The sequence below is a fragment of the Sciurus carolinensis genome, chromosome 14, assembly GCF_902686445.1.
Source record: "Sciurus carolinensis chromosome 14, mSciCar1.2, whole genome shotgun sequence".
Lineage (NCBI taxonomy): Eukaryota > Metazoa > Chordata > Mammalia > Rodentia > Sciuridae > Sciurus > Sciurus carolinensis.
The window spans coordinates 9,780,685-9,803,791 of NC_062226.1; the positions used below are offsets into that span (position 1 = coordinate 9,780,685).

At 36.0% G+C, this 23,107-nt stretch overlaps 1 protein-coding gene across 4 annotated transcripts in view; it reads left to right on the plus strand.

The window, feature by feature from the left end:
- Scai (suppressor of cancer cell invasion) overlaps positions 1–23,107 on the plus strand; it is a 148,440-nt gene that overhangs the window by 104,121 nt on the left and 21,212 nt on the right. For all 4 annotated transcript variants that reach the window (XR_007105045.1, XM_047525628.1, XM_047525630.1 and 1 more), the window contains 8 exons: positions 5,586–5,682; positions 6,927–7,025; positions 7,173–7,325; positions 15,276–15,377; positions 15,587–15,688; positions 16,600–16,678; positions 19,162–19,261; positions 22,073–22,154. Coding sequence is in view for 3 of the 4 variants with exons in the window: in XM_047525628.1 (XP_047381584.1) it covers positions 5,586–5,682; positions 6,927–7,025; positions 7,173–7,325; positions 15,276–15,377; positions 15,587–15,688; positions 16,600–16,678; positions 19,162–19,261; positions 22,073–22,154 (814 nt within the window). In the remaining variant the exon portion in view is untranslated. The remainder of the gene's footprint in view (positions 1–5,585; positions 5,683–6,926; positions 7,026–7,172; positions 7,326–15,275; positions 15,378–15,586; positions 15,689–16,599; positions 16,679–19,161; positions 19,262–22,072; positions 22,155–23,107) is intronic.

A 23,107-nucleotide genomic window follows, 5' to 3' on the forward strand; every position in this document is an offset into this window, starting at 1 on the left:
ACCAACAAATTAGAATCAAAGGATAATCCAGTGTGTAAAACCTTGACTTTGTTCTGTGTGCTTAGAAAGGGCTTTCTTCATTTGGAAGATTGTTCTTAGTTTACAGGAGCAAGGATACCAATTAAGGTAGTAGTCAGCAACAGTTGCTAACTAAAACTAAGATCAGTGACCACTAGATAAAATCCACTATAAAGGTATTCCACAATTTTACAATTCATTTAAAAGGAAAAAATCTTCCCTCCACAAAAGCAGAAAGTTCTTTCTGCACTGTCTCAGCACCTAAGGATTATGTGGAGGCCAGTGTTCCAGCACTCACCAAGGTGAGGGTCTGTCACTAAGCATGGGTTGCTTGCAGAATGTCCCACTCTCTTGCCATCCTGCTTAGAAGGGGAGATACTAACACATAGTCACTCATTCTGGAAGCTGCAAACCCTGACTGTTGCAAATGGCCATGTCTGCACCTGGGCAGAGTTAGATATGGAAGTGGCCGAGCACACAGGAGACTATGGAGAGAGGTTGCAAGAAGCTACCTGGAGGAACAGACTTTTCCAGGTAAATGTGAAGTTAAAGAGTCCATGTCATATAAGTCATGGGCCTGGCAGGTTGGGCAAAGCTGGAGTCCAGAGTTAGTTAAGAACAACATGATTTCAACATTAGTGGTGACAGTATTGAAGTTTCTTTTCTTAAAGTGAGAAACATGAATCTAAAGTAGAAGGCTTTGGCACTTTTGTGGTGGGATTGATGATGAAGAGGACTTGATGTGGTCCTTTCCAGTGAGGGTCTCATCTGTAGTCAGCCAACAGGTTCTGGTTGTCAGGCATAATGGGAATGGCCTCTTACACAAATGAGTGCATGGCACTGATGAATCTAATCTGTGTTTTGCTGCAGTTCAACATAGTGGCTTCCAGAATAGAGTTACCCATTTGCTTCTGTATGATCATTTAATGTAGAGATTAGCAAACTAGGCCTGCTTGCCTGATTTTTCTGCTGCCTGACAGCTTAGAATTGCTATTACATTTTAAAAGATTATAAAAAATGAAAAGGATAATGTACTATAGATGCCATATATGGCCTGCAGAGATTTAAGTAGTCAGTATCTGGAGTGTACCATGATCAAGTGGGATTCATTCCAGGGATGCAAGGTTGGTTCAACATATTGAAATAAATGAACGTAATTCATCACATCAATAGATTTAAAGACAAGAATCGATCTGATCATCTCAGTAGGTACAGAAAAAGCATTTGACAAAATATACCACCCCTTCATGCTCAAAACACTAGGAAAACTAAGGGATAGTAGGACCATACCCAGCATTGTAAAAGTTGTATATTCTAAACCCAAAGCCAACATCGTTCTAAGTGGAGGAAAATTGAAAGCATTCCCTCTAAGAACTGGAATAAGACAAGGATACCCTCTTTCGCCACTTTTATTCAACATCATCTTGAATCTTTAGCCTGAGCAATTAAAAGAAAGAAATTAAAGTAATACAAATAGGAAAAGAAGAACTCAAACTATCACCATTTGCCTATGACATGATTCTATATTTAGAGGATCCAAAAAATTCTACCAGAAAACATCTAGAACTAATAAGCGAATTCAGCAAAGTGGCAGGATATAAAATTCACACCCCTAAATCAATGTGTTCCTGTACATCAGTGATGAATCCACTGAAAGGGAAATTAGGGAAACTACCCCATTCACAATAGATTAAGAAAAAAAAAAAACATTGGGTACTCAATCTAATAAAAGACCTCTACAGTGAAAACTATGGAACACTAAATAAAGAAATAGAAGACCTTAGAAAATGGAAAGATCTCCCATGCTCTTGCATAGGTAGAATTAATATTGTCAAAATGTCCATACTACCAAAAATGTTACACAGATTTAATGCAATCCCTATTAAAATCCCAATGACATTCTTCATAAGAAAAAACAATCATGAAATTCATTTAGAAAAATGAGAGACCCAGAATAACCATAGCAAAAAAAGTGAAGCAGGAGGCATCACAATACCAGACCTTAAACTATACTACAGAGTATAGTAATAAAAACAGAGTACTGGCACCAAAACAGACATGTAGACCAATGGTACAGAATAGAAGACACAGACAAACCCACATAAATACACTTATCTCATACTAAACAAAGGTGCCAAAAATATTCATTGGATAAAAGATAACCTTTTCAACAAATGGTGCTGGGAAAACTGTAAATCCATATGTAGCAAAATGAAATTAAACCCCTATCTCTCACCCTGCACAAAACAACTCAAAGTGGTTCAAGGACTTATATACTAAAACAGAGACTCTGCACCTACTAGAAGAAAAAGTAGGCCCAAATCTTCACCATGTCAGCTTAGGAACTGACTTCCTTATTAAGACACCTAAAGCTGCAAGAACTAAAATCAATATTCAATAAATGGACCAGGTGTGGTGACACACGCCTGTAATCCCAGTGGCTCAGGAGGCTGAGGCAGGAGGATCATGAGTTCAAAACCAGCCTCAGCAAAAATGAGGCCCTAAGCAACTCAGTGAGACCCTGTCTCTAAATAAAATACAAAATGTGGCTGGGAGTATGGCTCAGTGGTTGAGTGCCCGTAAGTTCAATCCCCAGTACCAAAAAAAAAAAAAAAAAAAAAATTATAGAATTAACCTGTTCTAATAAAATTCATTTATAGTCTAGAAGAAGCATAGAGTGAGTAAAGTTTGCTATTAAAATCTTAAGAAAAAAATTTTAAAAATATAAGAAGAATGTGTAACTTTGGAACAAGTAGAAGGAAAAAAAGGGACTTTTACAATATCATTGTATACCAGCATGCAGGAAAGGAGAAAATACCTAAAATGTGTAGCACAAAATGATAAAATAAACACAAATTCAAATATAGTGGTAATCATAGTAAGTGAAAGTGATCTGAACTTCCCAGATAAATGACAAATTACCAGTTTACCTTTTTTAGCTATAATACTGTTTTTTAAAATATATGTATATATTTTTAGTTGTTGATGGACGTTTATTTTATTTATTTATTTACAAGTGGTGCTGAGGGTCAAACCCAGGGCATCACACGTGACAGACAAGTACACTGAATCACAACTCCAACCCATAATACTGTTAATAAGAGATTGTCCAAAAACATTAGGTGCACAGAAAAGAAAAAATGAGATATTTCCTAAAAAAAAAAGAACTTTTAGTGTAATTATATATTTATTTAATGCATAAAATATTAAGGATGTTTATTCCATAAAGACAAAAGGAACAACCAGGAAAATATAAAAATTCTAAACTTGTGTATGCGTAATACCATAGCAGTATAATAAAGCAAAAATTGTGAAATTGGTAAATGGTCTAATGTATGTGGAAAATTTTGGTATGTCATATTTAATAATTTATATATTAAGACAAAAATTATAAGAAAGTTTGAGTAACAATCGAAGACTTATTCTGTGTGCATAAAACTAGGCAACAATAAGGGAATGTATGTTATTTCCAAGCTATATGAATTGACATAAATTTGCCACAAAATAAGATTCAATAGATTTTCAAGTAAATGTTTTCCAGCCATGGTGTGATTCCATTAAAAATAAGAAAAAGCTTTAAAAAAAAATGAATGCATTTGTCAGTTAGTAGCCACTTTTTAAATTTTATTTTTTAATGTTTTACAGACTGCATTTTGATTCACTGTACACAGATGGGGTACATCATTTTGTTTCTATGGTTGTACACGACGTAGATTCATACCATTCATGTAATCATACATGTACACAGGGTAATGATGTCTGTCTCATTCCACCATTTTCATACCCCCCTCCCTCTCATTTCCTTTTACATAATCTAGAATTCCTTCATTCTTTCTCTCACTCCCCACAGCCCCCACCCCCATTTTATTCTTCCTAATGTATGAACTTAAGGATTGCATATTTAAGTGCTCTAAAAAAATTACAATGGTATGCTTGTTTATTGGGCACATTACTTGGAAAATAAGAAATATAGTGAGCCAGGATATTTAATCTTTTTCATACTTTATGGATATTCTCTTCTATAATGGCATTGGATTTTTCCTTCTGTTCTTTATTTTTCATAAGTTAGAAATTTACTTGTTTTGAAGCAAGTTTGTTTCTCACACCATTATTCTAAAACATTATTATTTATCTATTGCCTCCAAAATATGGTAATGCATTGTTTACTTTTTATTGTTTACTTTTTGTTGTTGTTCGTTGTTTACTATTTCTCCTTTCAGGGGTTATCTTATAAGTTTATTATTTTGCCTGCCTTTTAGTCTGTTCTTACCACGTCACCCTCTGCTTCTGATTCTTTTTTTTTTTAATTTATTTTTATTGTAAACAAATGGGATACATGTTGTTTCTGTTTGTACATGGAGTAAAGGCATACCATTTGCATAATCGTACATTTATATAGGGTAATGATGTTTGATTCATTCTGTTATTTTTTCCTTCCCCCCCACCCTACTGGGGTGAGTAGCCACATTTTTAAGTACTCATGAGTCAATTTTTTTTTTTACTATGGAAAATGACAAAAATATATGAAATTCTAGTCTGTAAGCTTATTGTATTTGTGATGTGGGAGATGGAAAGAAGGAAGTGGATGTTGGAAATGTCACATTTGGATTGAGAATGCCTGCGTGTTAAGTGTCAGGTGTGAACAGGTACAATCTTGGTAAGTTAGTGCGTATTGCTATTCCTAGTAACCTCTGAAAGTATAAAAACCAAGAAGAGGTATGAGCAAGAAGCCAATAGAGGATATAAAATGGAATACTAAAAAATGCTTTATTAATTAAGGAAAGCCATGAAGAATAATAGAGGAACTCTAAAACAGAGGGGCAAAGAGGGAGCAGATGATCTGCAAGGCGGTTGACAGACCCAGCTAAAGCCGTGACAGCATCACATGTCAGTGGTTTGAGTACATCAGGTACAAGGCAGAAATTGTCCGAAGGAGATAAAAAGGCAAGCCCTCACTATATACTGATTCATCCAAAACATGCACTTAATCAAAAGTCACAGAGAATGGAAAGTAGAAGTGTTGGAAAAGGCTTGTCATACCAACAGTAAGCATGAGGAGCTGGATTGATTTATGTCAACAAAATGGGACTTTAAGACCAAGATTGATCTTCCTGGACTTACTTTCACTTCATATTTTTCCTCCTGTAGTCCTCTGCTCTTCTTTGTCGTCTTAAACACTCACTATTTTCTCCAGGAAGCCTTTTCTCACCCAAGATCCAGTCCTGTGAGCTCCAGTAGCACTCTGTTCCTTTTGTTGTCATGTTTACTTTACTGTGTTTTAGGTATCTATCTGATGTCTCTGAACTTGAAGTACTTTTCTGTCTTAGAAAAGACAAAGTGCCTAATACACCTAAGTTCTCAATAGATATTTGTTGAGTGAATAAATATATACGAATGATGACTTAATCATGAAGAACTGTGTTAAAAAGGCCATGTAGTTCTATGTAGAAATGATTATAACTGTCCAAAAAATGGCAGAGTTTTAAAAACCATCAGAAAGTTTAAAAATTTTAAAAACCTTTTAGTCTGTTTTCATCTAATGAGATTTTTCCATTTATCTGCCATAGACCTGAGTTAGTAGTCAAGAAACTCCGATACTATGCAAGATTCATAGTAGTTTGTCTTCTTCTCAACAAAATGGATGTTGTGAAGGATCTGGTAAAGGTAACGTTCTTTAAAATAAGAAAAATCCTAATCTCTAATTGTATACAGATAGTTTTATTAAAAATAGATTTTATCCTGGGTGTAGTGGTGCATGCCTATAATCCTAGCTCTCGGGAGGCTGAGGCACAAAGATCACAAGTTCAAGGTCTACCTCAGCAACTTAGTGGCACCCTCAAAATAAAAAATAAAAAGTTCTGAGGATATAGTTCAATGCCAGAGCACTTGTCTAGCATGCACGAGGCCCTTGGTTCAACCTCAGTGCTGCAGATTAACCTAATTTGTACATATGTGTGGTATTGGAGCTCTAACCCAGGGCTAAAGGCATGATAAACATGTACTCTACCACTGAGCTACCTCCACCCCTAAACTAATTTTGATATATCTAGTTACATCATTCAAAGTACAATTAACCTCTGACAAAGGTAATGATAAAAAGTTTCCCAACTCTCTCCATATTTCAAACATATTTATACTACTCCTAGATAATTAATTATCTTAATTCCTTTTGTCCCTTCAGCATGTTTTACATTTTGCAGACCATCAATGGATTGTTGAGAAGTGTAAACAAATTTGAAATACTTTATTTAGGAGAAAGTGATTGAAAGGTTAGGTTGAAAAAAATCCATAAAATTTTACCGCAATATTGTGAATGAAATTTTATTTTATCTATGTCATCTGTCCTCCATTCACTCAGGTGATTAAAAGCTAACCATCTTAAGGATTCATGTATGATTACTGCATACTAAACTCACCTTGCTCTACTAATAGTGCTTTTATATTTCTTAATATTTGGTTTTCGAGCATGACCTACTAGTTTTCACAAAGCCATCAGAAATAACCCTATATAATCTTCCTCTGTCCTCCTCTACCCCCAGTTACGAATAATATTCCTTCCCAAATACAGTATGATATAAAGCCAACTAATATCAGGGAGTATTTTTCAACATTAAAATTTTTTAGTTTTTCCTTTCAGACTTTCCTATTAAAAATTTTTGTTGATGTAGTGCTAAGTAGGCATTGGGTCTCTATAAAGATCTTATTTGATATGTATCATTCTGTGTATTATTTTGAGTTTTTAAGCAAAACCATGCTGTTTTTGTTTTTAGTTATTATTGGAACTGTGTATTAAAAATAACCATGCCCCTTAACTATATCATTTTCTGTCAAGAATGTTACAATATAGATATGTATTTTTATGTTTGTTTTTTAAAGTAACCTCTTCTCTTCGTGGTATTTAAAATCAGGAATTGTCAGATGAAATTGAGGATTATACTCACCGGTTTAATACTGAAGATCAAGTGGAATGGAACTTGGTGCTTCAAGAAGTAGCAGCTTTCATTGAGGTCAGTGATTGAAAGAAAGGTTGTATTAATTATGGATAAGGAAATGACCATGTGGTGTATGTTTTTGTTGTATATGTATGTCAAGAAAAAGGAGTAAATTAATATAGTGATTTTTGTCTCACCATTAGCTTCTTCCTTTTTCTTTAGGCGGACCCTGTAATGGTGTTAAATGATGATAATACCATTGTTATCACATCCAATCGCCTTGCTGAAACAGGAGCCCCATTGCTGGAGCAGGGCATGATTGTGGGACAGTTGTCTCTGGCTGATGCACTCATTATTGGTAATTGTAATAATCAGGTAAAGAATTGTGAAGGAATTATGCTTAAAATTCACTTTAAAAATAGTTTTTTTGTTTGTTTGTTTTTTGTTTTTTAAATGGGCTGGGATTGTAACTCTGTGGTGGAGCACTTGCCTAGCATAATTCTCAGCACTGCATATAAATAAGTAAAATAAAGGTCCATTGACAACTAAAAAAATTTTTTAAAAATAGTTTTTTTATCATCACAGAATTCTTTCCTTGTAAATATCCTAATATCTATCAGTGAGAAAATGATGATTTAAATTATTCATTGTGCATGTGTGGCGACTCGGGAGGCTGAGGCAGGAGGATCAGAAGTTGGAGGAAGGCTAGAGATACCACTCAGTTGGTAGAGTTGTTTGCCTAGCATGCACCGGCAAGTTGGAGGAAACTTAGCAGGATCTTGTCTTGAAATACAAACAAAAAGGACTAATGTTGTGTACATATTACTGAAATTGAATGGTTTAGTATGAATTTTTAGTAACATAGGAAGATATTTATGTTAAGTAAAAATTTTCTATGGAAGTATGTAAATAAAATTATTTCATGTGTTAGAAAATCTATATACAAATGGCAGAATGAATCAAACAACATTACCCTATGTAAATTTATGATTACACAAATGGTATGCCTTTACGCCATGTACAAACAGAGAAACAACATGTATCCCATTTGTTTACAATAAAAAGAAAAAAAAAAAAAAAAAAGAAAATCTATATACATATATACACAGGAAAAGGAATAGCAAGAAATTTACCAATATCTAAAATGTCTACCTCTCAATATCAGAATTACGAGTATCTTTTATTTTGTTCTTTGCAACTTTCTAAGCTAAGAGTTATATATACTTTATTCACAATCAGGCAAAAGTGAGAGAGGAGTTGCTTTTGAGTGCATTTATGAAAAGTGAGTTTGAGATTTTTTTTTTTTTTTTTTTTTTTTTTTTTTGTGGTGCTGGGGATTGAACCCAGGGCCTTGTGCTTGCAAGGCAAGCACTCTACCGACTGAGCTATCTCCCCAGCCCGGGAATTTTTTTTCATGATAAAACAATAGCATGATGATGAGGATTTAATGTACTAGAAATGTAATTTACTAAAAACTATCAGGTGTTGAAAACGTCATGAATTTTTCCTTTTATTAAATATTTTTTAGTTGTAGGTGGCCACAATACCTTTATTTTATTTTTATGTGGTGCTGAGAATCAAAGTCATTGCCTCATATGTGTGAGGCAAGTGCTCTACCACTGAGCCACAACCCCAGCCCATGAATTTTCCATATGTGTTATTAACTCATTAATTTTAGAAACTACCATAGTGCCTATCATTTTTCTTATCATATTTTTCTAGTAAGTACTCTTCCATTTTTTATTTTTATAGCTATTGTTTTTCCAATTTCTAAATTAAAATTTTTGAAATTATGTGCAGATTTTGAAACATATGTCGTTGGTTTAGTTATATTATCTGAAGGATCAGTATTTTTCTCACATTTTTTATTCAAAGAAAATTTAATCAAAGGAAATTTTACTAATCAAGGAAATGTAAATGAAAACCTAATGAGCTGGTCTCAGTGGCATGTTCCTGTAATCCTAGACACTTGGAGTCTGAGGCAGGAAGATCACAAGTTCAAGACCAGCCTCAGCGACTTAGCAAGACCCCATCTAAAAATAAAAAATAAGGATTGCGGATGTAGCTCAGTGGAAGTGCCCCTGGGTTCAATCCGTGATACAAAAGACAAAACAAAACAAAAAATACTTTATTACTTTACCTTTTACATTTACATCTGTGGTCACTCTGGAAGTTGTTTTTATTTTGGTGTAAAATATCGTTAAAAATTTCCATGTTGATCTCAGTAGACTTTAGACCATTTTCTAAATAGACCATCTTTTCCCAACCACACTGTAGTGTCACTTTTATCATAAATCTGTGTCAAATATGTTTGAATCTGATTCTGTTCTTTTGGTCTGTCTTCTATGTTAATTTAACATTGACCTAATTATTGACTAATTATCAATTATCAGCATTGTTTTTTTTTTTTGGTACTGGGAATCGTACTCAGGGACATTACCACTGAGCTATGCCCCTTTCCCCAGCTCTTCTTATTTTTTTATTTTGGTCAAGGTCTTACTAGGTTGCTTAGGGCCTCCCTGAGTTGCAGAGACTGGCCTTGAACTTGCAATCTTCATCCTCGACCTCCTGAAATGCTGGGATTCCAGGAGTATGCCACCATGCCCAACTTCATTATTGTAGCATCCTATTGGGCCTTGATATCTGTGGTCAGTGAAATATCGATGTTTCTCTATTCTTGGTTTTCTCTTTTGTTGATTTCTGCTCTTGTCTGTATTGTTTCCTTCCTCCAACTTTGAGTTTCATTTGTTTTTTCTTTTTCTTCTAATAGATAGATCTTGGGATAGTAGATCTTAAAACTTTTTTTCCTCTAGTATAAAAATAGAAATAAAATTCCCTTTAAACATTACTTGAACTTCATTCCACAGATTTTGATAATTTGTATTTTTTGTTTTCTTTCAGTTCAAAATGTTCCCTAAATTTCCTGTGACTTTCATGACTTATAACAGTACACTGTACAAGCCATCCTTTTTGCTCTTGTTGACATACCTTCAAACTCATGTTATGAACCTCAGTATATCCCAGTTTTTTTTAAAAGCTAAAATAGTTTATTTACTTTTTTCATTACTGGGGATTGAACTCAGGGCCTCGGTGCTCTACCACTGAGCTACTTCCCTAACTCTTTGATTTTATTCAGACAGAGTTTTGCTATATTGCCCATGTTGGCCTTAACAGATGTGTAATCCTCTTGCCTCAGACTCCTGAGTAGCTGGGATTACAGTCGTGTGCCACTGTACCCAACCCGAATTATCTTTTGAAAATATGAAAATGAATAGAAAAAATAGAATTTACATATGAGCCAGGCTTGGTGGTACATGTCTATCTATAGTCACAGCCATTATGGAGGCTGAGGGAGGAGTATTGTCAGTTTGAGACCAGTCTGGGGCAACATCACAAGACCATCTCCAAAAAAAAAAAAAAAAATTACAAATGACATTGAAATCTGTTTAAGATTTACCAACTTATTTGTGCTATCCATCCTACAATTTTTAGTGTAGAATTGAGTTGCCATGTGTTACTACTTCCTTCTGCAAAGGTTCCTTTAATATTTCTTATAATGCAGGTATTCTAGTAATGAAATCACTTGGCTTTGTTTTGTTTTTGTTTTGCTTTAAAGTTTTTTCCCATTTACTTCATTTTTATTTTTGAAAGTGTTTTTCACTGTATACAAGATTCTGGGCCATTTTTTTCTTTTCAACAGTTTAAAGATTTCGTTTAATTGTATTTTAAAATTTTTTAGTTATGGATGGGCACAATACTTTTATTTTTTTATTCTTTTTTTTTAAATTGAACCCAGTGCCTGACCCATGCTAGGCAAGTGCTCTGCCATGAACCAAAACCCCAGCCCCCTGATTATCTTTTACTTGCATAATTTATGATCAGCACTCTGAAAAATTCTCCTTTACTGTGTTATTTTTCATTTGGCTGCATTATCACTGTTTTCAGCAGTGTGATTATGATTTTAATTGTGTGTGTGTGTGTGTGTGTGTATGTGTGTTTATCCTTTTTGGATTTGTTTATTATCTTAGATATATGTGTTTATAATTTTCCTCAAACTTGAAATTTTTTCAGGTACTATTTTCTCAAATACTTTCTGTCCCTGCCTCACTTTTCTGTTTTTGAGACTGTGGCTCAAATTGTTAGACTTTGATGTTATTCCTTAAGTCAATGAAGCTTTTAAATTTAATTTAATTTTCATTTTATTTTCTGTGGTACTGGGGCTCACACCCAGGGCCTTACACACATTCTGGGTAAATACTACTAAGTGATACCTATAGTCCTAAAGCGTTTTTCCTGTCCTTCTTTTGGAATGATTCTATTGCTTTTAACTTTAGTTCACTGATATTTTCTTTTTCATTTCACAGTATTCAGTGTGTTGTTAATCCCATCCAAAAACATGTTTATTTCAGATATTATGTTTTCATTCAAAAGCATGTTTATTTCAGATATTTTGTTTTCATATCTAGAGGTTCCATTTTTTTTTTTAATACTGTTTCTGTCTCATTATGTATATTTGCTTTAAATAACTGCTTAGTTAAAATACCTGTTTTGCCAGGCGTGGTGGCACATGCCTGCAATCCCAGCAACTGGGGAGGCTGAGACAGGAGGATCATGAGTTCAAACCCAGCCTCAGCAATAGTGAGGCTCTAAGCAACTCAGTGAGACCCTGTCTCTAAATAAAATGCAAAATAGAGCTGGAGATGTGACTCAGTGCTTGAGTGCTCCTGAGTTCAATCCCTGGTATCCTCTTCTCCCCCCAAAAAATACCTACTTTAACAGCCTTGTCTAATAGTTCTCCATGATTTCTAGGTCTGCATCTATTGATTGATTATTTTCTTTATTACTGGTCAGTTTCCTACTTGTTGGCAGTGTTTAATAACTTTTGATAAAAGTTGAGGTAGTAAATAAAACATTGTGTATGTAAAAAAAAAACTTGACTAGGTGAAGCCTGATTGATCTATTTGCATTAATTTTGTTTAACATTTTAATTCTCTATTTCATATTATATAAGAAATTATTCATATTGTTTTGTACACTTGATATTTATTTGTATTTGTTCTCATTTGACTTCTTTCTCTTGTTTTTAATTCCTTCTTGAATTTCATGTTTGCATTGGGGATTGATTTTTTTCTTCAAAATATGTTTTCACATGTACTTTGAATGAATTTTCTCAGTTTTTATTTTTCCCAAAATATGTTTATTGCCCTGTAATTTGTTAGCTCTATAACTTGAGCTTGATTCCATTGGCATTTTCTAGATTTAATTCCATTTTCTTCTTGTTTTATTTCTGTTGAGAAATTATCTGTTAGATTTATTATTCATCACATATTTTAAGGAAATATTTCTTTCCTGTATGTTCTTTAAAGATTTTCTTACTATCTTTGGTTCTTGAAGTTTTACTGTGGCAAATGCAGTTTTGTTTTCATTTGTTTGGTTTTTTTGTTGTTTTTTTACCAGCTTGAAGTTTACAGTTTCTAGAATCTATAGGTTGATATCTTTCATCTATTTTAAGATAGATTTTTTTTTTGTCTCCAAATACCATTTCTCTTTCCATTCTTTTTCTCTTCTACTTTTAGGACTCCAGTTGCATGTCTGTAGACACTTTCACAGTGACACCTATGGCTATTACATTCTTTTCTATATTTTCTGTAATTTTGCTTTTCTAATTATTTTAACTTCACTTTTTTTCTTTTCCACTTCACTAGTTTTCTTGTGTCTGATCTGTTAAGCCTTTTACTCAGTTTCAATTTCATATGTGGTCTTTCTTAGTTCCATAGCTTTCCATTTCATTCTATCTGTATAGATATTAATTTTCTAACGAAGCTCTCTTATTTGTGTGCTACTGTGTCTAATTTTAGATTTTCTTCTTTTGGGGGGTGTGGTTATGGGGATTGAACCCGGGGGCACTCTGCCACTAAGCACATCCCCAGACCACCCACCTCCCATTTTGTTGTTGTTTTCTTTTTGGTTTGGGGATTTTTTTTTTTTTTTTTTTTTTTTTTTTTTTTTTTTTTTTTTTTTGAGACAGGTCTGGCTGTAGTTCCTGTTTCTGCCCCTCAAATTGAGATTACAGGCATGTGCCACTGTGTCTGTCTATCCTTCCTTTGTATTAGTTCCTTTAAAGGTTTTTCTGTTAACTGCATTGTCTAGATCACCTATGGTTCTGTTCTACTGCCTGTTTTTCTTTCTTAATTCCGTTTTATTGTCTTGAGTCTTTGCTTGCGTGCTGATTTTTGATTGACTCCTGTGCAGTGATCTTGGCACATGATAATACTATCCTTTACTAAAGGGGTGGTGGTGATAATGGAGAATGGTTTCGAGAAATATGTAGAGTGTTGTGACACAGACCTATAATCCCAGCAACTCAGAGACTGAGGCAGGAGGATCTCAAGTTTAAGGCCAGCCTCAGAAACTTTGTAGGACCCTATCTCAAAATGTAAAAAGGGGGCTCAGAATGGGGCTTAGTGGTAAAGTACCCCTGGGTTCACTCCACAGTCCTAAGACTGTTGGATACAGAAGGACAGAAAGAATAGATGTCAAAGATGATTTGGGGTTCTGGCTTGGTGTGCGGGTAGATAGGTAGATGTAGAGGACAATTAAAGGTCTAGCTAGTAAGGAGCTACAGAACTGAAGGAAGTTTTCCTAGCTTTGAGGAACAGGAAATAGAGAAATTCAAGTGAGTCCTGGCGTGACGTCTCAGACAAGGACCAAGAGGCTTGAACTATGAAGTGCAATGTGTTCATTTGGCAGGAAAATAATATGTTTCAAGAAGGGTAGCAGTTGCCAGGTTAATGTGGGGATCTGTAACTCTCTTGTGCATGGCGTCTGTTCCTTAGTACCGTCACATGGTGGATAGTGTTAGTCATACTCTGGAGCAAGTGCTCTTACTTCTGTGCCTCCTTTTAGACAAAGAAAAAGAACAGGTGACAAGAGTTTTTAATCTCTAAGCCCTGATCTAAATGGTCTTGTTTCATTCTCTTGTGCAGAGGTAATAGGTGGTGAATATGTAACTCTTTAGGGCAGTATTATCACATTTCAGAAAACTCAAGTAGATATATTAAGCATGATCAGAAATGCTCATCTATGTGACTTTATTTTATGTAGGTTTGAGAAGAATTAAAAAATTTGTTTAGTCTGATTAAAAGTATGTTCATTGAGGGCCTGAGGTCTGTGACTCAGTGGTGGAGCATTGTTTAGCATGCACAAGGCCCTGGGTTCCATACCCAGCACTGAGAGGGAAAAAAAGGTAGATATAGACATGTGTATGGATAGATATGTTAAATGAGTTAAAAGTTTGAAACTCTAGTGAATATTTTTCATAAATGGATTCTTGACTTAACTAAAAAAATTCTCCTTTGATTCCATAGAAATGGGTACATGTTCCTACCTGAAGTTGTGTATAAGTGTTATTGAAAATGGAAAGGGATGCAGTTTTAAGTATTGTATAGTGCCAGAATATACTGAAGATATTGTTAAATGTGAGTCCACGTATATCTCAGCCTAGCTAAGAATCGGCATGTTTTGTAGGACCGAGTATAGTTCTGTAACTACTTTTTTGTTATTTTTAAAAATACCTGAGGCTGGCACAGTGGCACACGATTGTAATCCCAGAGGCTGTGGAGACGGAGGATCCCAGGTTTGAGGCCAGCCTCAGCAAAAGTGAGGCGCTAAGCAATTCAGTGAGACCTGTCTCTAAATAAAATACAAAATAGAACGGGGGGGGGGGTTGGCTCAGTGGCCAGGTGCCCCTGAGTTTAATCCCTGGCACCCCCAAAATTAAAAATAAATAAATAAAAAGGGCTGATCAGGTAGTTCAGTGGTAGAGTGCCCCTGGGTTGGAATCCCAGTACTGAACAAAACCTAAGGAGGGGCTGTAGCTTGTTGTGCACTACTGTGATCATGTGTGAGACCGTGGGTGTCATGCACTACTGCAGGGGCGGGCGCGGGGGAGGGGGAGGCCAAAAAAAAAAACCCTAAGGAAATGAATGACTCAGCCGAGGGATGCAGAGATGAGCCAACAACAGCAACCACAAATGAGAGAATCTGGAAGATAAGCACGTGGGTGTCACTGCATACTTCTTTACCCTTCCTGTCTTTTGAAAATTCCCAAATACTCAATGCCATTAAGTGCACATGAAAGTCAAGAGTAATAACGTAATTAAAGACCACAGGGGCTGAGGTTGGGCATACCTCAGCAGTCGTGCATTGCCAAGTAAGTCCTGGGTCAATCCCCTGTATTGAAAAAGGAAAACAAAACAAAACAAAAAAGCAAAAAGCCAAAAGGGCTGCATGCTACATTAATGCCTGGGTCTGTTTTACTTGCAGGTTAAGTTCAGTGAGCTAACAGTCGACATGTTTCGGATGTTACAAGCCCTGGAGAGAGAGCCCATGAACTTAGCTTCCCAGATGAATAAGCCAGGAATGCAGGTGACACTCTTGCTGCCTCCCTGTTCTTCCCCTGGTTACCTTCCAATGCACGAATGTGAATGCAGAGCTCTCTCTTGAAAAGACAAGGAGAATCACTGTACTGAGCATAAATAAGAGGATGTTTGATAGGGAGGAGAAGGAATGTAGGCGTTGATCATTCATCTGTCAAATATGCTTTTGTGTGTATTGTTTTTTGTGTGTAAATACAGGAATCAGCTGACAAGCCTACCAGACGAGAAAATCCCCACAAGTATCTGCTCTACAAACCGACCTTCAGCCAGCTGTACACATTCTTAGCAGCATCTTTTAAGGTATATTTAATATAACACTTTTTCCTGTGTGGGGGAAGTGTGCCCTAAGGGGAATCTGAGAGTCACTCTTATCTGAATATTTGAGTCAGGAGTTTAGGTAAGATGTGAAAATGAAAAACTTTAGAATAATAGTCCTAAACATAGCTATTTTTGGAATGAAAATTGCTTATGACTTGTGAATGTTTCTGACTATGAGTTAATGAGAACATTGAGTAGTTGTCATTCTCCAGCCTTCAGGTTTTATTGCTAAACTACTTTAGGCTTAGCAGTTAGTGCAGAACTGAAAACCAAGAGTAGGTTGCATAGCATGTCATATATTCAGGCAACTCTGTGAAACATTTTAATCATCTGAAAAATTATGAGAAATGGTAGTGTGCTTCTAGGTTAATCTAGAGAAAGCTGTAGAGAGGTATAGACCTATGATGAAGATCTTTACTTCTCCAGCCCAGGTGCAGTTCACACCTGTAATCCTGGAGACTTGGGAGGCTAAGACAGGAGGATCACAAGTTGGAGGCCAGCCTCAGCAACTTAGCAAGACTGTGTCTCAAATTAATAAATAAAAAGGACTGGGTATGTAGCTCAGTGGTAGAGCACCCCTGGGTTCCATCCCAAGTATCAGAAAAAGATCTTTACTTCTGTACTTCAGGTTTTCAGAGAACATTGTCTAAGTGGTGAAGGTTCTGATGCAGAGAATGTCTTCATAGCTTTTGGCGAGAGTTATACATTATAGATTGATAACAAACCTTTGCCTTATAGGTAGTTCTAAGTCAGACCCAGCAAGTGACTTTTCCCTTGGAAAAGATGATATGTTAACGTACATTTTTGTTTTCCCCACAACATAAAATGCCCAATAAAACTGTGTTGCTTTTCCATGTTTGTTGTTTTGTATATGTGATTTTCTTTAATTTCAGGAGCTGCCTGCCAATAGTGTGCTTCTGATTTACCTGTCAGCCACTGGCGTTTTCCCCACAGGTCGTTCTGATAGTGAAGGTACAATAAAGGAATGCTCCCTGTTGTGAGCAGGGCTTGAATTCTCTTTCTTTTCTACAAGACAATGGCCCACAGCCCACAGACCATCTCACACTTTCTAAAGAGGCTTCCAGATTTGAAAATGGTTCTATTTGTTTAGTTGGCAATCTTGCAGATACCCTAGTCTGTGTTATTTACTGAAATATTATTTTACCTTGAATTCCATAAATCATCAGAAAATTAATTTAAATGCATGCTTCACTATCAAATTTGCCCAAAAGCATTGTAGATTGTGATGTTTTAAAGTAGAAAGGGGTAGCTGTGCATGGGTGGCACACGCCTGTAATCCCAGCAATTTAGGAGGCTTGAGACAGGAGGATCACAAGTTTAAGGCCAGCCTCAGCAATTTAGTGAGGTCCTAAGTGACTTAGTGAGACCCTGTCTCAAAATAAAAAGGGCTGGGAATGTGACTCAGTGGTTAAGAAATCTGGGTTCAATCCCCAACACCAAAAAATAAATCAAAATAAAGTGGAAAAGGGTGATGGAATAATCAAGCCTAATCACTGACTTAAACGTGAGTGATTTGTTTTTTCCTGAGCCTTTAGTACTTTACAGGGTCTGTCAGTGGCTACATTACGGCTAACAGTCTTTGTAGAAATCAGTGTACTTTTGTAACTGTGAAAGTTCAAGTCCTTGTTATGCTTTCGTTTTCAGTCCTTTATTTTGTTTTTATGGATTTAGTCTGTGGAATATTGGGATGCTGTTTCAGAACAAAGACTAAAAACTGTCCAAATATATGATCCAGAAATTGGTCAGAATAGATGATTAGCTGGATGTAAAGAAGTCAATTAAATCTTTGGGGAAAAACAATTTCTTAACATTTTCCTCCTCATCTGTTTGTTGAAGTTTGCATTCCTTTATGAAGTGCATGTCCCTGCCATCTTCCTTGCATGACCTACAGATTCTCTTAAAATGTTAAAAGGAAAACAAAGCAGATCGAATCTCTATGATCTTTTCATTGATATGATGTTTTAAAACCATAAAATACAAAACTTAAGTTTGGCAGTGATGCAAAATTTTAAACTACTTTAGGTCTTTTGTATAATAAAGTTAGTAATTTTACTTATAAGTAACTTTTCATGTCTTATATCTTGTACTGTTAAATCATGTGTTCTGGGTTCCTACTTGATGTATTGATTTCTTATTTTACTTTTTCAAAGCACAATAGATAATCATAGAATGTTTATTTGAGAGAAATTATCCATGCATCCCATAATTGTTGTTCCATTAGACAAGAATTAGCTAATCTATATGACCAGTGGGAAAACTAGAACTGAAGTGATTGATATAATAGTGATAACGGATTTTTCATCCACTGAAATTTGGCAATACATTTCTTAAAAAGGAAGTTTTTATCAGATTCTCAATTCCATTAAAATTTTTCTCTAACTGTTACAATTAACTCATTTAAAATTACATTTATTTTAAGAGATTAAGATTTTAGTCTATAGTCAGGCATGGTGGCACACACCTGTAACTGCATTGACTCAGGCTGAGGCAGGAGGATTCCAAGTTTGAGATCAGCCTTAGCAATTTAATGAGACCCTTTCTCAAAATAAAAAGTAAGAAGGACTGGGAATGTAACTGGTAAGTGTCCCTGAGTTCAATTTCCAGTACAAAAAAAAAAAAAAAAAAAAAAATCAATCTACAACTTTTCTTTTTTAAAATAATTTTTTGAAACCAGAGATTTAAATTTTGCTTGAATTTCTTTCCTTCCTCCTCCTCCTCCTCCTCCTCCTCTTCCTCCTCTTCCTCCTCTTCCTCCTCTTCCTCCTCTTCCTCCTCTTCCTTCTCTCCTTCTTTTTCTTTTGTGTGTGTGTATGTGTGTGTGTGGTACTTGGGATTTAACCCAGGTTGCTCTACCACTGAGATACATTCCCTGACCTTTTTATTTTTAATTTTGAGACAGGGTCTCAGGAATTTGCTGAGGCTGGTCTCAGGCTTATAATCCCTCTGCCTCAGTCTTCCAAGAATATGGGATTATAGGCATGTGCCACCATGCCTGGCTAGATTTTGCCTAAAATGTAAAAGTCATTTCAGCATCCCAGGTCTTCATGCCTTTTACTACCTAAATTAATAGGATGTAGTATATTCTTGTTTTGTTTCTCATTATGTTTTATATGAAGAAATAATAATTAGATGATGTTTATTTAGTTTTTTATGTGGTGCTAGGGATGGAACCCAGTGCCTCACATGTGCTAGGCAAGCGCTCTACGACTGAGCCACAACCCCAGCCCTAGATGATTTCTTAAAATGTCAAAATAAGCAATGTGTTGAGATCATTTAAATATTGGATTAAATTAAAATGTCAAAAATAATTGAAACACTTTGTAATTATTGTCAAGTTGTATCACTGAGAGGTTTATGTAGTACTTTTGCATCTGAACATCAGATCAGTGTCACCCTCCAGTTGAAGTCTAGGATTCTTCCCTTTGTTTTTATAGGTCCTTATGATTTTGGAGGTGTACTTACTAATAGTAACCGGGATATTATAAATGGAGATGCTATCCACAAACGAAATCAGTCCCATAAGGAAATGCACTGGTATGTATTCTGGTAATCTCCTTATAATTATGGCTCTCTCTTTAAAAATATTAAAGTGAAATGGACACTTTTTTCTAGTACTGGAAAAATTCCCTTTACTACTACTACTAATACTTATATGGATTCCAGCAATGTTTCAGTCTCTATCCTAGAAAATTAGAATTTGGGGCTGATGTTAATTAAACAAATATTTTATTGAGTTATCTACTCTATGACAGGCACTATTGAAGCATTGCTAGTGTAACAGTGAACAAAACTGAATTGCAGTTGTAGGAGTCAGTAAAATGTACATCAGTTAAATAATGTGTCAGATCCTAATTCCTGTTAACATTAATATGAACCTTTTTGTTTTTTGGTGTGAGGTATTGAGTCCAGGGACGCCTGCATGCTGGGCAAGCACTGCTACTGAACTATTCCTCCAGCCCAATATGAACATTTTCTTTAGATATATATTTATTTTCTTAGTTGTAGATGGATACAATACCTTTATTTTATTTTTATGTGGTGCTGAGGATCGAACCCAGGGCCTCACATGTGCCAGGCAAGTGCTCTACCACTGAGCCACAATCCCAGCTCAACATTTTTTTTTTTTATAACTTCATTTTACTTATTTATTTATTTTTACATGGTGCTGAGGATTGAACCTGGTCCCTCACACATGCTGCCACTGAGCCACAACGCCAGCCCCAAGTTGACTCTCTTTCTAAGCACAATACCTTGACTGCTTGGGCCATTATTAGTTCTAGAATTTCTCTAAAATCAAATGATTGCTAAGAGAGAACAATCATTATTAAAAAAATGAACATGTCTGAAATTCCATTCCTAGTAACACCTGATGTAAAAATGTCAACTGTTCATATTGAAGAATAGGGAAGGGAGATCAGGCAGGTGATGTTTCAGATTAAAGTTCCCCCCAGCCACATATTGATGCTGTTGTTGACCTTAGTTTTGAATTATTCATATTAGGTAAAGTTAATGGATAAATGAAAATGTTCTCAACAGCAATAATCATCAGGGAATGCAAATTAAAACCTATAAGAATAAATCACTTACTACCTGTAAGGATGGCTATTACCAAAAAGAAAAGAGGTAAGTATTAGTGATGGTGTGGAGAACAGGGAGCCCTTGTAGACTGCTGGTAAAAATGTAAGTTGGTACAGCTATTACAGAAAATAATGTGGAGATTTCTCAAAAAAATTGAAAAAGCTGGGTAAAATGGTGAGTGTTTGTATTTCCATTTACTCAGAAGGTTGAGGCAGGAGAACCATAAGTTTGAGACCAGCCTGGTCAACTTAAGGAGGCCCTGTCTTAATATAAAAAGGGCTGGGGCTGGGGTTGTGGCTCAGTGGTAGAGTGTTTGCCTGGCATGTGTGAGGCACTGGGTTCGATCCTCAGCACCACATAAAAATAAATAAAGGTATTGTGTCCATCTACAACTAAAAAAAAAAATTTAAAAATAAATAAATAATAAAAATAAAAAGGACTGGGCGCAGTGGTACACGCCTGTAATCCCAGCAACTCAGGAGACTGAGGCAGGAGCACCGTGGGTTCAAAACCAGCCTCAGCAAAATTGAACAGCTAAGCAACTCAGTGAGACCCCATCTCTAAATAAAATACAAAATAAGGCTGGGAATGTGGCTCAGTGGTCCAGTGCCCCTGAGTTCAAACCCTGGTACCAAAATAAATAAATAAATATGGAGGGAGGGAGGGAAGGAAGGGAGGAAGGAAGGAAGGAAGGATGAAAGGGAGGGAGGGAAGAAAGAAGGAAGGAAGGAAGAGGGAGGGAGAGAGAGGGGAGGGGAGGGGGATGGGGAAGGGGAAAGAAGGAAAAGGAAAGAAATCCGGGCTGGGGATGTTGCTCAGTGTTAGAGCACCCCTGGGCTCAGTCCCTAGTACTGCAAAAAAATAATAAAAATAGAACTATCATGATCCAAGGAAATAAAATTATATCTCCTCAGTGAAATGTGTCAAAGAAATTGCACTCTCAACTCATTGCAACATTAGTAACAATATCCATTATTACAGTCTCCAAGATATGGAACAACCTAAGTGTCTAATGTGGCTGACACACATGTATACACACACAGAGGAATATTTTTCAGCCATGAAAAAGAAGAAAATCCTGCCATTTGTGACAACACCTGTGAACCTGGAGGACATAAAGTGAAATAAGCCAAACACAGAAAGATAAATACTGTATGATTTCACTTCTTTGTAATTTTTTAAAGTCAAACTCAGAAACAGAGAGTAGAAAGGTGGTTTCCTCGGTCTGGGGACTGGGGGACCCTGGCTCAAAGTGAAATAAAATAAAAAGGGCGGTGACGTGGCTCAGTGATTGAGCCTTGCATGTGTGAGGCCCTGATCCATCGCCATAACCCCTGCCCCGACTTATTCACAAACGTACCGAAAACCCTAGATACATATTTTGAAGACTCATTAAAATGCAACTCTGATTGTGTTATTGTCTTATTTTCAAAATATGTTCTTAGAGGGAGTATTGATATCTATGAGGCAAGTAACCATATGTTGAGTTCTGAGGTTTTCATGCTGTGTGTTTAGTCATTTTTAAGCATATAGACTTCTTCTTAACTTAGATGTTCTCAATAATTGTTTCTGAACTTTTCCCCCCCAAATAAAGCCAGCTTGCCTATCTGGGAAATACAGAGATTTTTTTGTCCTTTGCTTGATCCACCTTCCTTTTTCTCTCAGTGCTCTCATGTAAAGGAGCTTGAGCCGACCAAACTGTAGCTGATTTCTGAGACTTGGCTGGCCTGAGTGCACAACCTCTCACTGTTGTTGTCGTTTCCCCAGCCTCCATCCTGGAGATCTCTACCCTTTCACGAGGAAGCCCCTGTTTATCATCGTGGACTCCTCCAACAGCGTTGCCTACAAGGTGAGTTCCCTGGGAGCACATTGGACCTTATGCACCAGCCCAAGGGCACCTACTCCTACCACCTTCCTTTTGTTTTGCTTTATTTTACTTAATTTTACACAGTTTGTATTTAGTGTTTCTTTTCTTTTGAGGTTGTGCATGCTAGTCAGGATCTGGTGCTATGAATAGAAATAAGAAGAAAACGCATGAATGGACACTCAGTGGAAAATAATAAATCCTCCTGCAGGAAAAAAAAAATCAAGATTTCCAAGATCTCTGGTGGGAGGTTTATTTTTGTTATATAACCCAGAATAATTTTCTTTATAGAGGTAGAGATATATGGGTGAATTTTATTTTCTAATTTTCAAACATTTTCCCCTTCTACACATCAAGTCACTGTAGTTTGACACTTCTGTCTCTTGTTATGCAGTGATAGTCTTTGAACATTAACATGTTGTTTTACATACCTTTAATTTTTTAGATAAAGTTTTGGCAATCAGTTTAAAGAATGATGACCCTGAATACCGAAGTAAATGACAGGGATATAACTTAAATATTCTTTTTTAAAAAATACTTTGCTATTGAAATGATGCTTTTTCATGATTATAAAAAGAATGCCAGCAATGAAAAACTTTAAAGTTGGATGTAAGAATGCAGACCTTGATAATTTATAGGGAAATGAAAACGCATTTTTTTAGAGTCCTTTGTTGCTGGGGTCCAGCCCTAGCAGCAGTCGGGGGTCTGAGGTGGGTGGGAGGCGTCGGCACGGTGGAGAAACAGCACACAGAGACACCAAGTGTTCTGAGGCTGAGTCTGAATCTTTATTGTTCACAGAGTCTTTTTGTATGTTTTTTCTTTGGTATTGATTATATCTTTTATGGTTAATACAAGGAAATGTTAAGTAAAAACTCTTCCAGAGTATAATTAATGATCTTATTCAAGAAACATGTTTTTACTGTAGGATAGCTTAAAAA